The sequence below is a fragment of the Zingiber officinale genome, chromosome 4A, assembly GCF_018446385.1.
Source record: "Zingiber officinale cultivar Zhangliang chromosome 4A, Zo_v1.1, whole genome shotgun sequence".
Taxonomy (NCBI): Eukaryota; Viridiplantae; Streptophyta; class Magnoliopsida; order Zingiberales; family Zingiberaceae; genus Zingiber; species Zingiber officinale.
In genome coordinates this window covers 39,406,709-39,423,069 of record NC_055992.1, presented here as the reverse complement: position 1 = coordinate 39,423,069, position 16,361 = coordinate 39,406,709, and the positions used below count along the sequence as shown (strand labels likewise).

The following is a 16,361-nucleotide window of genomic DNA, read 5'->3' as shown; positions in this document are numbered from 1 at the left end:
TTTTTCAAACGAATTTTAAATGCGTACGACAAGCACTATTCACCCCCTCTAGCATTGTTTTTAATGCATATCATATCTACCTTCTCCACACTCAACTCTTCTATTACATGTTAATTTTTTAAAAATCTAAATTCCCTAGGTTTCATTGATGGATTTAGAAAGCTCTAATCAGACCTATTTCAATACCCCAGAGTTTATATGCGCCCAAATTTATCAACTTGAAGTCATTAACAATAGTGATTAGAAGATTTTCAAAGTTTTAAATTTTAATACAATTGACACATACATATAATTTATCATAGGGATGTGAGAACTAGACATGGACACCATAATTACTTTCAGTGTACTCAACTCTTTCATTACATGTTAACTTTTCATAAATCTAAATCATTTATGTCCATCAATGGGTTTCAATCAAAACACATTGATAGACCCAGAGAATTTTATTGGATTCATTCTAAATCCTATAGGTTTTCGAAGTGGCCCAGAGTCTATATGTGCCTAATGCTATCAACTTGAAGTCATTAATATCAGTGATTAGAAAGTTTTCAAAGTTTTAAACTTTAAGATAATTGATACATACACATAATTTATTGTAGGGATATCAGAACCAAGAATGGACATCTAAATATCTTCAATGCACTACCATTTTCCATTACATGTCAATTTTTTAGAAATCCAAATTTCCTAGATAGACCTAGAGACTCATTGATAGACTTAAAGAGCTCTGATCGAACTCATTCCAAGTGTTACAAATTTCTGAAGTTCCCCAGAATTTATATATGCCTACTGCTTGTTTGGGGGGGGGTTGAAAGGTTGTAAATAAAATCCTGCATTGAAAACACATGGGAAAAATCATGGGCTTATAAGGAAATATATCTCCATTAGTATGAGGTCTTTTAGATAAAATCTAAAAAATAAAACTATGAGGGTTTAGACCCAAAGTGGACAATATCATATTATTATAGAGATATCTAAATTTTTTCAATCCTAACAATTGATATTAGAATCCGGACTACCAAAAGGTCTAACCGTCGACTATACACAAGTGTTATAGTCTAATTGAGTTATGTGAGTAGAATATTGATCTCAAACAAAAGAAGTGGGGGTTCCCGTGTCTAGATCAAGAGAATCAGACACCAAGTAATAAGTCCTGGTGGATAGCCAGACAAAGAAGCCCTAGTTACGCTAGGCAAGGAAAACCCAGTAAGTTAGTTAGACTGAGGGAAAAGAAAATTCTAGTAGATTGGATAGATCGAGGGGCAAGAAGATCTAGTAGATTAGTTGGACTGAGAGATAAGAAAACTTGACGGGTTGAGAATTGGATATCAAATGGATAAATTTTTTATTTGAAGGGCCTTCGTTTGAGGGGTATTATTGAGATGGTTGAAAAATGAAACTTGCGTACCTTTTAAACATTGAGATATTTATGTCAGAAATTATCGAAAAATATACCAAGGATATTTTAAAATGCAGTTAAATTATAAGGGGAAAATAAAAGTTTTCTCTTGTTCCAGATTTTTTGGATTTTTACATGGCCCGTAAAAAAAATGAAAAAGACTAAAATAGCTTGGAAAAGGGCTCACGTGCCCTAAGCATCCAGATTGTTCTGTCCGTTCTTTTGATCGGGCGTCCAAAGCTGCCGTCAGAACGGACCCAACTCTTCTGTTCCTCCTCCGGAATCCAACCACCCACTCCCGCGGCGCTCTCCGGCAGTCCGCCGCTTTTTCGTGTCCGAGACCTGGAGTTCTTCCTTCCTCCGCTAGTTGCAGTTAGAAAAAATTGAAGCCTATCGCCGGAGCAGAGTCCTTTGTCAACGACAGGTGCCTTTCCTCCTCCTCCCCCCTCCTCTCCGGATCTATATTTAATCTCGAGTTTCTTAGATTGATCCTTGTGGGCATAACTGAAAAGGCAATTGCTCTAGCAAGGACATAGTTATCACGATGGCGGAAGATCTCGTCCTTGACAGGGCCATAAGGGATTGGGTCTTGATCCCTCTCTCCGTGGTGATGGTGTTGATCGGCTTCCTCCGCTACTTTGTCTCCAAGCTTATGCGATCCTACCAGACCCCAGATCGTAAAGTTCTTAAGGAAGGGTTAGTCTCTCTCTCTATAATCTCTACCTATTCACACTTCCTAGTGTAATTAATACTGTCCTCCCTCTTTTTTTTTTTTTTTTTTTATCGTTTTCAGGCAAGTGGTTCTTAGGGCGAGGAATTTGAGGGTTGCAGCTGGATTTATTCCCACCAAGTCTTTCTGGTCCCGAAGGGTTTATTTTACCAATGAGGTACACATCTCGTTTGGGTGAAACGGAGGGAAAAAATTGTATTTGATACTTTTATCTCTTTGCTTACCTAAATCTTAATTTTTCAAACTGTAGTGACAATATGTTGTGTGTTTGTTTCATATGTTGTATGTTTATGGTAAAGTTATTGATTGTTGCAAAATAGCTGAAGTGTGGAAATGCCTTCTCTTTTATCTCATAACTACTCTAAAGGTTTTCTTCAGTAGCTTTGTGCATCTCCACTTATCATAATACATGTTGCAGAAACATTGTCTATTTGATTGACCTAAAATCTCTATTAACCAATCATAAATCTTCTCGGATGGTGATACTATTTGGTGCTGCAGGAGAATGGCTTGCTGCATGTTCCAAAAGAGCAAGCTCAGAATCCACAAGCACAGATGTTTTCAGATCCAAACATGGCTATGGATATGATGAAGAAGAACATTTCAATGATTGTTCCACAGGTTAAAGATTATCAGCTCTCTTTTCAAAGGCTTTAGCTCCAGTTTCACTTTTTGATGGAAAATATTGTTGTTTCTTTCAGACACTTACCTTTACATGGGTGAATTTTTTCTTCTCTGGTTTTGTGGCAGGTAAATATGCCTCCAACTGTGTGTTGCCCATTTCATGTTCACTTTATGTAGCAATAGATTGAATTGATAGTTTCTTGCACTAATGTATTCTACTAAACTTTCTTCTATAATCCATGATATTATGAGATCATGTCATTATTATTATGTTGTATTCCTATAATCAGCCTCTACATTTTTGGGATCAGTGATCAATTTATTTTGCTTTTGAGATGAATGATAAAAAAAAATAGAAAAGTAAAGTATCTATTGTGTTACTTTATACCAAAGCCTTAATGCATTTTATCTGATCTATACAGTTGGTTTAAATGCAGAGTAGCATATTAAACTTGTCCAAGAAAAATGATTCTCTGTAGTTGAAGTCGAGTTCTTTGTAGGCAAAGTTGCTATCTTGTATTAATTAATTTTTTGGTTGATAGATAGTAAAATCACGTATCTCATAGTGAACTTATGACCAGGATTTGTCACTAATCTTTTCTTTGGAGGTGATGTTAGAAGATAAAGAACTACTCTTTTAGGATGGAATGCTTTTCTCATACTTAAAGATTATACAAGGAGGGAAACATATTGGGTTTAAAGGAATAAGGAGTAAGTTTAGCTGCTAGGAATTTGTAACATCTTGATTCATGCATAAGAACAGTGAAGGGCAACGTAATTCACATTATATAATAAATGTAAGTGTGTGACATGTAATACACAACTATTCAAATTTATATTTTAAATCAACTATTTAATAACCAACCTAAAAGGCAAAAAAAAACCTCATACCTAAAGTTGCATTGTTTTATTATATCCCTAAATTATTGCATTGGAGATAAAATTGTGCTCCAATGTGGATTTTAGGAAATAAAAACTAAATGTTATGACACATATACCCTTCAAGTAGAGGATCGAATGATGAAACTTAAAGTGAATTTTGGGTGACATATATGAAATTTTTCATGGTACACCATATGATTGAAAAACTTATAATTGAAAGAGGTTTAAATGGATAGTAAGGAGTCTTTGGGGAATTTAAGTCAATTTAAAAGGTAATACAACTTTGGATTTTCATCTTATTATATATCTTATGATCGTTACTTCTTAGTTTAGAAAAGAAATAAGTATTTGATTCCTTCCAAAAGTGGTAAGAATAATAATCAAATTGATTTTTGTCCTTCATATTTGATGGTAGATCAAAATTATGTAGAAAAATAGTATCGTAACATCTAGACAATGTTTGGATAGGGATTGATCAAGTTGGATCGAAATTGGCAAGTGCCTATGAGATTTTGGCTAAGAATGAACCAAGCTTTATTGAAATCTACAAGTGTTGATTTGATTTTAGTCGAGAAATTGAGAATACTTATGAAATAAATAACATATGCTAGATTATTATAGAAAATAAATAATATATCAATTGTCCTCACAGCATGACCAAATAAAGGTGGATATGAAGTATATGAATGTATTTACACTCAATGTTATGAGAAAATTCAAATTCATGAATGTAATATAGAAATTTATCGTACCATGAGATTCTTTATAATAATCACTTGGTATAATTTTATACATTATACTAATAGATATAACCCTCGTATGTAAAGTGGTCCTTTGATTGTGGTAGATAGAAGCAAATTAAGAAATGACAAAATTGGTTGGCGAATATTAAAGTCATAAGCAACTATGGAAGCAATTGGAGAACTGATACATTGAGCTCTTTTACTAAAGTCGAGTCATAACTTTTCATTTTAGCTAAAAGTTCATATTTTTCATAGAATTCTTTTACTAAGGTTGAGTTATAGCTTTTTGCTAAAATTTTAGTTAAAAGCTCATAAATTGTAAGTGAATTAAGGTCTTCAGATGTTGTCTTCGAGTTTAATTTACTTAAGGAAAATTATTTCAGAGCCTTGGTGTAACAGTAAAGTTGTTGTTGTGTGAACAGGGAAGACTGTGTACAATAAACCTTTCACCGAGACCCCATATTGGTAGAAATTTTATGCATCAGATTGTCTTTAATTATGTACTTGTTAGGTAGTTATCTCTTAAAGTTTGGTCTACAAATCTTTTCATTAATTGTGTTTATTTTACGTCAATGTGTGATGGGGTTCTTTTTTGTCTTGCTCTCCAATGGCATGAACATATCAACAACAACAACAACCAAGCTTTATTCCACTACGTGGGATCGACAATAGCATGAACACAGCATTAATAATTTTTAGTGGGTCCACAAAATGTGAATTTCACAAATAATACTTGTTTAATGAAGGTTATCTATAGTCAAAATAGTTTTCAATATCATATAGGCTATAGCCAATCAAAAAATATATTAGCTTCCATTTTTGCCATAAAATAGGAGCATCTATCCTAATACACATAAATGTATAACAATTATTACTTTGAGAAAAATAATTTAACTCTTCTCTATACATGGGATAATTTAACTATGTATGAGTTTGATTTATTTTCATGAAATTGTTAAGTGTAGAAAATAAATTTTTTAGATGATTTGTTCTAGTTCTCATGAAATTAAGCACATCATTTGCAAGTATTATTTGGTTGATATCTCTCATGTTTAAAAAGTTATATCTGTTGTATATTTGGAGGTAGGAGGTGATTCTGGTAATTCCTCGCATAATGTCAATCAAATTATTGATAAATCATGATGATTTTAAAATAAAATAGTGTTTATAAATTAAAAGATCTAAAGAACATGACGACTAATGTGCAAGAAGAGTAGTTATGTTTGTGATAATATACATATACATGAATGATGACTAAACTAAATAGCAAATGATTTTTTTTTTGGTTTTTTATGAATAATGTGTAATGATATATAGACATGGTGAGAAAAGTTATTTAAATGGAGTAATTTAAAATTGCCAGCTAAATAAATAAAAGAAATTTTAGAAGGAGAACATGCGTTTATATCGAGATGATACAAGCTTTCATCGATGTTGAAGTTGTCATGATGTTCAAGCTTGACCAATAGATGAAGACATTTGATCTTTCAATTTTATAATCTAATATTTTTTGAATCCTGACTAAGGTCATCAATGAAGAAAAAGCAAGTAGTGGAGATCGAAGGTGTACAACTATAAAATGGATCATGACAATATTTCTTTCTCTTTGTTGTCGACAACTTTCTCTCTTATTTATTTCTTTAAAATGGTTTTTTTTTTTCTTATGACAAATATTTTTTTAATAATTTTTAGTTTCTTTTTTTTTTAACGAAATGTAAATTCTAAAAGTTTATATACTAAATTGAAAATGCCAAAATTAGAACCTGATTAAATGATATACCAACTTTGTCTTCTCCACAACATGCACAATGTAGTTGAGGGGTAAGGGAACTATTTTTGGTTGCAAATGATGGTGTTTGTTGTTGGTGTGGCAAGTCAACTATGGTTGTGCTCTATAAGAACTTGTTCACAAGTGAGGGTTGTGGAATTATGACAAGCAACAAGGATGCAATGTCACCCATTCTTGATGTTAGTCATCAATGAGGAGTTGGGTCAGGGGTGATAGAGACGTGGTCGGTGGAGATTTAGAAGGTGTGGGTGACAATTGGCATGATCGACATGATTGTTTGTGTACGGTGGCAATGCAACAATGATACAATGCTGGTAGCCCGACTTGAGTAGTCGAATTAAGGGTGGATCATGTTAGAGGGAAGGGCCTTGTAGCTTTGTTTAGGGAGGGTGTTGACGTCAGACTCCTCTCGGTGTCAGTGAAGGTTGTAGACTATTGTGGATTTGCTATGAGATAATGAGGCGGGTAAAGTGGTTATGTGGCAAAGAAGTTGATGGCTCTAGTAGGAAATAAAGGAGGTAGCCTAGCCATATGTCACTTGAGTTGGCAGAAAAAGGCGACTGCACTCGCTCCCAGCACCCCAGCCAATCCGTCCCACCCGTCCCAGTGCCAACACGGAGGAGGTAAATCACAAGTGGCTACTAGCTCTTGGAATAGTGACTGACACATGAGGGAGACATTTACTATGCCGAGATTTGAACCCCGGACCTTAAATTGGCAGCACCTCATGCGCTAGTCACTAGACCTTTTCCGAGGGGACTAATCATATGTCACTTGAGTTGAGAAAGGAGGATGCAAAATTTTCTCCCTTTTTTTTTTTAATCTCAAGTGTGTTATTTTCTTTCCCGTTTGTTTTCTAAGAACAATATTATTTTCCTTGGGTGGCTGTGCTGTGGTGGATGGATGTGAGAACAAACACGAAGAGAGAGAAAGGAGTATAGTGGAGTTTAGATGGTATAAGCGGAGGTGGTGGAGGAAGCGGATTGTGAAGGATGGAAAGGAACATGTCAATTGGAGAAGGAAGTATATCCATTGATGCAACATCAAAATTGAATCCTCAAATCACCAAGAAGATTGAGACGAAATTGATAAAGCGAAGGGGATAAATATCTCAAAAGAGAACATAAAACTTCACCCAACATAGAGAATCAAACATGAAAACACTAATATATGAGATCCTAACTCCTTTTTATGGACTAGCAATAGCACATTCTTTGTAAAACACAAACTCATGTTATCCCAATAAAAACACAAATTAACTTTTTTCTAAAAACTTACTTTTATAAATCCACTCACTATTTTTCTAAGACATATAACATGCAATAAAAATTTTAATGACTTAAAGAATTTAACAATTTTAAATAGGATTTCTTAACTAAGTTAAAAGGATATCCATCATGATATAGTTAGTCATTAGTGTCAGAGCTATTAGGAACATGAGGAATAATTTTCTTGTAACTTTAGGTTTATGTCACTTCCATCTTTTCTTTTCTTACATCAATATTAAATGACTTGACCAATCATATTCTAAATAAACTCTCTTGGTGCATTTATTTGTAAATAGTATCATGATAATCGATGTGTTTTACACAGATGAAATTTGAAGTTTTGATCTGTGGAAAAAATTTAATATTAAGGGTTTCAAGTGGAACAAAGTGAATATATGAGATGTAGATTAAGTAATAGAAAAAAAATCCAGGGAATATATAAGATGAATAATGTGAAATTATTTTCAGGAAGATCTTTTTGTTATCGTGTCTCAATTATCCAATGAGAAGGAAATATTTATAAAGATAATATTAATATATAAAGAATGGGTGTTTAAAATGAAGAGAAGCTTCTAATGTTGTGTGATTGTTGTGCCCTTTGAGACTGGAATTTTTTTATTTGTGGACTGGAGCACAATGTAGTGCTAATAGATAATCAGATGAGAATAGCTGAGATGTATGAGTATGTTTAAAGACGGCCAATAATTTTATAGTTAGAAGACTTGAATTGTTAGAGTGAAAAGTGTAAAGTATAGAAGTAAACCAGAGAATATTTTATTTAACATAAGTTCATAATAAAAACCATGTAATTGATTTGAATATTAACAGAGATATTTGCATAAATATAACATACACTTAGCACTTAAAGTTCCTAATTTTTTTCTTCTGTTTTTTCTTGTGATGTGATAGATCATGGGGAAACCTTAGTTTAAATAATTAAAACATGTACAAAATGCCAAGGTATAAATGCCCTGGCGGATAACCAACTATGATACTTAATATTAGTTACTTTGTCTCTTTGCTCTTGAAAAAGAATTGAATGATCAAATGAAAAGGTGGAGTTTTAGGGAAAAAAAAAATGGATGAAATTATTAATGTGTTTTTTGGTAAAACAAATCGTATACTTAGAATAGATTTGAATGGATATCAAGGAAGGCATCATGTTAAATTCAAAGGCCGGTATGAAGACTATGTCAATACAAAGACAAGAATGTAGACTTCAGTTATTGGCTTATTTTTATCCAAACTGAAACCCTAGGGAAACCAAAATCTTTTTATCCTTTGAACCAAAACCTAATAAAAAAAACCAATAATTTTTTTCAATTTGATTTAGTTTGATTTTGGTTTCAGCTTTGTTTCCGACTTCTCTTACTGATATACACTTGTAGTGTTCAATAACAAGATTTATGTTGCTGACCTAATAGTTGAGACTCATGAGCTGTTTATTGTTCTTTTCAGTTCTCCACAGTTTTACAGTGAACTCAGTATTTTTTTTGTTGTAAAATTAGTTATTGATTCATTCTGAAGTTTCTTATATGATTTTGTAAATATGTCTAAAGGTATATTTACTTTTTATTGCTCATGTTTCTTAGTAGAAAACATTTTTTTTCAAACTCGATTTCTGGGGGTTAGTATTGTGGCAAAGTAATGTTGGTAATCTTACATCCTTCTTTGGCTGACTTTTGGCAACTTTCAGGAGCATACATGTGTATATGTTTTAAGCAATGTATATGATCTTGCGGTATTTTGCAAGATTAGTTGAATTACCTATCTATATGGTGGTATAGGACATGATCCATTCAACTATCTTCAGATTTTCTCCAAATGTTGGTTAACACAATGTTTTTGTTTAATCTTCCAAGACAGTGGTATTCAGTAAAGATGCAATACTTTTTTATATTTATTTGACTATGACTTGCTTTTCTTATTCAATACTTTGACCTTGTTAATATATTTGCAGCAAAAATACCATTTCCTTTAACCCATAGATTCAGGGGAATGCTGCAGAATGGGATTGACTTGAGCACTGTTGATGTCAGCTATGTCAGCGGTCGTTCTTGGTTTGTCTTGCTGCATTATTGTTTCTGTTTTGCTACCCTTTATCTTTCACTATTCAAGCACAAAATACGAAATTCAATTCTCCAACAGGTACTTTCTTAATTTGTTTGGACTAAGGGGTTTATTCTCTCTTATTCTTGGTGAAGAGAACGGTCAGTACAGGAAGTCATCATTTTATACTAACTTTTAGGATGCTGATTTGAGTCTTTCTTCTGGCTGATTATTTTGTTTTATTTATGTTGCTATTTGTGGATTCTTTGGTATGTCTTCTCAGCCACAGATGATGCACAGCGAATGATGCAGATGGGTGGATTTGGTTTTGATCCAACTAAGGTAAATTGTCTACAATCTTTATTACTTTCCAATAATGAAATATATTGATGATTACAAATTATTTTATTTTCTTTCATTATGTAGTAACGTTTTGGACAATGCACACTTTATTTTATGTATGATTTTCCTACACTAATGCTGCACGATCTTTGATGGAATAATGAGAGTACAGATATTGTTCTTGACATCTGTACTACATTGTAAATTACAGATGCAAAACTATTTACTGAACCGTCTTTAGATATTTAGTTATAGAGACTGAAAATTATGATTAATAATTATAGAATTGTTTGTAGTATTAGATAGAATGAGATTAACAAATCTCAAAACAAAATAAAGGTTTGGAAAAGTGTAGGTCCCAATAGTATTTCTAGTGAAGTCTTAAACTAAACGGAGCAACATAATTTGGCAATAAGTTATTTGACAATTTTTTGAGAATTAAGAACCTTGAGGAATGGAGAACAAGTTCGAATTTATGTTAATAAAAGTGATACACAATGTTCTAGTTATAGAGAGATCAAGTTGTGAGCTGCATCATGAAATTTTGGGGAACTATGATTGAGATTTAAGGGAAGAATAACTGACAAATTTGATCTCATGCCCTACTGATTAATTTCAATTCTATTTAATTTACAAAATAATTAATGTGAAATATGGAAAGGTAAGAATAGTTTATATGTTTTTTGGACAGAAAAAAAAGCTTATTATAGAGTTTTAGAGAATTATTGTGGTGATTTCTAGAGAGAGGATATCTAGTGATTATATTAATGTGAATGTGTTAAAAAAACATGTGCTAGTGTAGTTGCTAGTTTCAGAATTTAATTCTAGAACTATAACAAATGATTTTTCTATACTATTGATTTCCCTCAAGATTCAACTCTAGTAATCTCTATCATTAACGTCACTATTTTTTACATTACCTGATGGATTTATACTAATATTCAAGAATAATTGTCACAACTCAATTGGTTCGTGGAAATTAGATTTACTTTATTTGAGGAGACAGTCCCATTGGTACCCATTGACATTACTTGCTGGTCGTTGGACCATATAGGAAAAGTATTACAAAACTGCATGCAACATGGCAACCTGTCACTAATCACCAACATAGAGACGGAAATAATAACACGTAATTCAAGAACACAAGTAATAAATGAATAACTGAAACATATCACAAAAGAATCTGTAACCGTTTGAAACTCGTTTGCCCAAGTATTAACTAAATCGTGTACTTTACAATGTGTTTGCTCAATTCATGCACCTCATTTTATTTTATTTTTTAAACTCAGAGTACCTTAGTTTGGTGCAAAAAGTTGTACCAAAAGGTTCCTGAGAGTGAAAGGCAGTGTTGCAGATTTCGCTAGGCACCAGTCGGGCGCTCGACTGGCGCCTAGAGCGCCTAGGCGCTCTAGATACCATATGATCTTTTAGTGAAAATGTGAAATACACATTGATCTCAATGAAATACCAAAATTCAAAACAAGTAACAACTAGCAAGTGATACCAAAATGAACATCAAGTAGCCTAAGCTAAATAGCAAATAGCATCAAGGTATTCAAAGTTCCAACTTCAAAGGAAAAAAAAACATGGAAACAAACTAGTAGTCTAGTACAAACTACAAAGTACACACTACAAAGATAACAATCATAACATTAGTTTGTAGTACAAATCCTTAGGAAAATTCCTCTCCTCCATATTCTTCTATGACATGCTCTTCGTCTGATTCAAAATCAAACTCATACACGCTTACTTCCTCCTCACTCTCGGATTGAAAGTCATCCTCATCAAGTTCTCTAAGTCTACTACTTCTTCTAGGCCTAAACGCTTCATCTGCTCCCATAGCATCACTAACAACTTTCCAAGTCATGCCCATGTCGTGTTCAACTTCATCATCAGCCCCATCAACAATCCAATCTTGTGCAGAACTTGCATCACTTGCTAGAAGAACCTCAATATTCCTCTCTTTCTCCCTATTTTTCTTGTTCATCAATTTTGCATTGAATTGAACAAAGACTAGATTATTTAATCGATGTGTGTCTAGTCTATTCCTTTTCTTTGTATGCACCTACAAATACAATTAATATTTATGAGAACATAATGAACTATTAGTCTATTAGTATTAAAATAGTTTAAGGCTTTAAGCTACTAACCCCTTCAAATGTACTCCAATTTCTTTCACACCCCGATGAACTAGTAGTTAAAGAGCGGATCTTCATAGCAATTTTCTGCAAGTTAGGAGTCAATGCACCAAAAGTCGACCACCAATTTGCTACGTAATTATAAAAAAATAAGTCAATAACATGAATAATATTAATAACCTCAAACAATAATAATATTATGAATATTTATTTAATTACCTGGATCAAACTTGTCATCATTCAATGAACATGCTTTTACTGCAATGGGTTTCCCAAAGATAGACTCCTTTTTCTTATACATGGGTAACTCCTCACTCAAACTAATATTTTGCATATCAATATCCCCAAAAAAGATAACATTCATACAATCAATGACCCCAATTGAGACAGTTTGATCCAAATAAAGAAGCGGATCCTTATAATGATAAAAAAGATTCAACAAATAAGCCATCAAATGCAGTGGACTATCTAGCCTATCTTTCATCTTTGCATCAATAATATCAATAATATGCTGATAGTTTTTTGGAACATTACTTAGAGCATTCTTAATATCTTTCTTAGCTTGCAGAAGCTCACCATACACAAAACCCATAGATGGTTTCTTATCGGCATCAACAATTCGAAGCACCTTCGCCAAAGGTGCAAAAACCTTCAAGCACAATGACACACCAGTCCAAAATCCAATACTCAACACTGTTGTGTAAGATGTTTTCCCTTTAACACTCTTGGAAAATTTGCATTCTTCCCAATCAGTGCTAGTAAACATTGCCCTTAATTGACTTTTTTTCTCAGATAAACTTTGCAAAGTTAGAAATGCTGAAGCAAATCTAGTCACCCCTGGTCTCACAATATCTCTCTTCTTTGTATATGATCTCATCAATGCCAAGGTCTAATAGTGAGCATAAATAAATATAGTTAATGCCTTGTCTTGATCAATGACTTTCTTGAACCTTGGTATACTTGCAATGCTTTCAAGCATAAGATTTATAGAATGAGTAGCACATGAGGTCCAAAAGATTGTTAGCCTCTTCTCCTTCAACAACTTTGCAGCTCCCATGTTATTTGAGACATTATCAGTTACTATTTGAACAACATTTTCTGGACCAACCTGTTGAATGCATTGCTCTACATACTCATAAATTAGTTGACTTGTATGAGTTTCATGTGAAGATTCTTTAGAGGAAAGAAAAACGGTGCCTAATCTAGAATTGACACACAAGTTCATAATTGACCTCCTTTTTCTGTCGCTCCAAGCATTTGTCATAATTGAGCACCCATTCAATTTCCATTCTTCTTCATTTGTCTTCAGTAAGCCTTTGATCTTGTCAACCTCTTTCTTCAAATACGACTCGCTCATTTCATATCTAGTAGGAGGTTTAAACTCTAGCCCAAATTGACCAACCGCCTCCATCATCACCTTAAAGCTATCTCTATCAACAACATTAAAAGAAACACCAGCTTCATATGCCCATCTACAGACATATTCTTTAACCAAACTTGTTCTTTCTTTGAAAAGAGCATCATTGATGTTTTGTTCCCGCTTGCTCTTTGCTAAGTTCAAAGAAGTCTCGGGGTTAATGACACTTGAAAACTTATCCATAGGACTAAGGGTACGTGATGGTTTCATGGTCCCAAAAGACTCTTGAAATTCATCCACATCAATATCTTTTCGAATATTCACATCCGATCTTAAAGATTCCTCTTCAAATTTCTTGTTTCTCTTCTTCATCTTTCCCTCATTAATTGCACTCCTACACTTAGCTTGATCATCTTTTGAAGACTTTGGACATGCAGACACATTTCCCATTATGTGTGCTACGTGTTCTTTTATTCTGTAAACTCCTCCAGACATAACTTTCCCACATAAAATACATTTGACTTTGTCCAAGTTCTTTGCATCAATTAACATCCCATACACCCATCCAACATCATTCGATTTTCGTTTTAGTACTTCACAATCTTGAGAAGCTTGAGAAACACTAACCGAGCCCGAACCCTCGGGAGCAGTTGAAGATGCCATAACTGCATAATAGTAGCAGGCCAATGAAAAAGCTTCTAATGAAAAATTGAAGAATTGTAACACTAACAAAAGCTTCCAATGAAAAATTGTAACCGGTAACCCCCATTAATTCAGTGAGTATTACTGTATTAGCAATTTAGCATGTCAAATCTCTTTAATCGACCAAGAAGCATCAAAGAAGAACCAAGATGCAAGATGGCAGAAGCACCGAGAAGCATCGAAGAACCAAGAAGCATAAAAGAAGAAGCAAGTAGGAAGAAGCACCAAGAAGCATCGAAGAACCAAGAAACATCAAAGAAGAAGCAAGAAGGAAGAAGCACTAAGAATCATCGAAGAACCAAGAAGGCAGAAGCACCAAGAACCAAGAAGCATCAAAGAAGAAGTGAAGAACTAAGAAGCAAGAAGGCAGAAGCACCAAGAAGCATTGAATAACCAAGAAGGATCAAAGAGGAAGCAAGAAGGCAAGCAAAAAGCATGGAAGAATCAGAACTCACCAGTGGTGCAGATTCTTGCTTCTTCGAGTTTGATGCAGAGAGATTAGGGCGCCGGAGAGATTCCAACGAGGCGTGGCAGAGAACGGTGGAAGGGTGGACCAGAATGAACGCAGCGACGCTGGCGGCAGAGAGATGTGCAACGAGATTAGGGTGGGCGGCATAGAGATGTGCAGCGAGATTAGGGTTGGAGCTGTGGAAAGAAACATAGTAGTTTTGGGCTTTTGGGCTATAAATAATTATAGAAAAAAGGGTTTGGTCCAAAACAAAAAAAAATCTGTTTGGTCTAGGCGGTGCCTAGGCCGAACAGACCGCCTATTCGGCGCCTAGGACCACACATAAATAGTACCGCCTAGTTTGGCCGAATAGGAGGTTTTCGGTTTGGCTAGGAGCCGCCTAGGCGCTAGGCGGCCGCCTAGGCTGAAATCTGCAACACTGGTGAAAGGTATATATAGGATTTTATTTATTTATTTGAGTTGAAATGGTTTGAAAAAGGACCAAATGTTTTAGCTACTCTTGATTAAAAATCGTTTATTTTCAACTCAAAAACTATGGAATGCTTAGCCGATTTGCTGTAATTGAATTTGTATAGATTGGGCTTCATTATGTAGTTTAAGATTGATGAACGAACAATATCTGTGAGAGTATTATATATCTCAAATATATTATTCAAAAGTTGATATTGATGGCAATATTTTTAATAGAATCAAAAGTGAGTCGTTGAAGTAGAGAGGAGTCTCTTTTATTTTGTCCTGTGAACTTAGGCTAAAAGAAAATAGAAATATTATGGTTGTTAAAACATAATTCATAAAAAGTCTAGTCGAAATCAGAAAGTTAAATTTCATCTGTAAAATAACAAGATGAAGATAAAATGAAAGAAATAATATTGCCAAGAAATTAGATGTAACTCCTAATTATTGTTAAAAGATAAAGTAGATTAGAATGGTAAGGAAATGTTCAACTGATTATATAATTAGACTGATTGTAGGTGTGAAGGCTAGAGGGAGATTGGAATAGCTCCAGCTAAATATAATTAAAGTGATTTTGAGATTTACTTGGAGCTTAAATAGTTATAACTAATATAACTTGTTGGTAATGAAGACACAATGTGCATCAACTATTTTCTTTGTAATTTTCATTAGGATAAAATTTGATGGACCCTTGTATTGCTATTGTTTCATCATCTAAATCATTCGTTAAAATTGGATGTTTCATTTACTCCAATGTCAAACAATTAATCATCTTTTCTTTTTTTTTTTCAAAAAAATAATTTTCAGAGTTTGAGTGCTGAGAAGGATAGCCTCGACATCATACAACATGAGTGGATCCTTCCTAAGATGGAGAAACGTGCTGAAGATGTGTTGAAGAAACTGCTTAAGTAGCCAGCCAGAATAGCTAAGATTGAACACCCATAGTATGACTAAAATTCGCATTTTCATTTTACAAAGTTTTCCAGATGAGAATTAAACTCATCTGGTCTTCCCCTAAGGAGTACAGGTTTTATACTAAGGATTACCATGATACTTTATTTGAAAATCGATACATTATTAGGGTTTCAATGTGTTTCTATGTTTTGGTGTATATTTCCATTATAAAATGTCGAGTTGTTAGTGTGTAAGCAAAAACATAGAAAACCATGAAATTGAAATCTAGAGTTGTATGAGATTCCATATAGTAAGTTTTTATAGAAATTGTCACAAGATTTGTAATAATGGCAGAAAGGGAAAAAAATAGGAAAAATATGTTTGATAGATTGGAATAGTTGGTGCATGAATTAATTAAGCTGAAAGGTATCTGTTCTGTATCAAAGCTGTGAATTAGGAATGAATGCGATGAGCTTCAGTCATGAACTAATGATGCTTAAGTTGACTAGATTGGAAGAAATA

The 16,361-nt window shown here is 33.7% G+C and overlaps 1 protein-coding gene across 3 annotated transcripts; it reads left to right on the top strand.

Moving 5' to 3' along the window:
• The first annotated feature begins 1,600 nt into the window (after positions 1 to 1,600).
• On the top strand, positions 1,601 to 16,044 carry LOC121969837 (ER membrane protein complex subunit 3-like). Of its 3 annotated transcripts, none has more exons than XM_042520109.1 (9): positions 1,601 to 1,823; positions 1,925 to 2,095; positions 2,193 to 2,286; positions 2,631 to 2,750; positions 2,831 to 2,879; positions 9,396 to 9,495; positions 9,584 to 9,645; positions 9,768 to 9,826; positions 15,753 to 16,044. In XM_042520109.1, exons 2-9 carry the CDS (start codon positions 1,944 to 1,946, stop codon positions 15,855 to 15,857), a joined length of 741 nt encoding a protein of 246 aa, XP_042376043.1. In that variant the 5' UTR covers positions 1,601 to 1,823; positions 1,925 to 1,943; the 3' UTR covers positions 15,858 to 16,044. The 3 variants fall into 3 exon arrangements, with proteins under 3 accessions (XP_042376043.1, XP_042376041.1, XP_042376042.1); XM_042520107.1 differs by having other exon boundaries at positions 1,912 to 2,095; XM_042520108.1 differs by having other exon boundaries at positions 1,884 to 2,095.
• Positions 16,045 to 16,361: the final 317 nt, after the last annotated feature.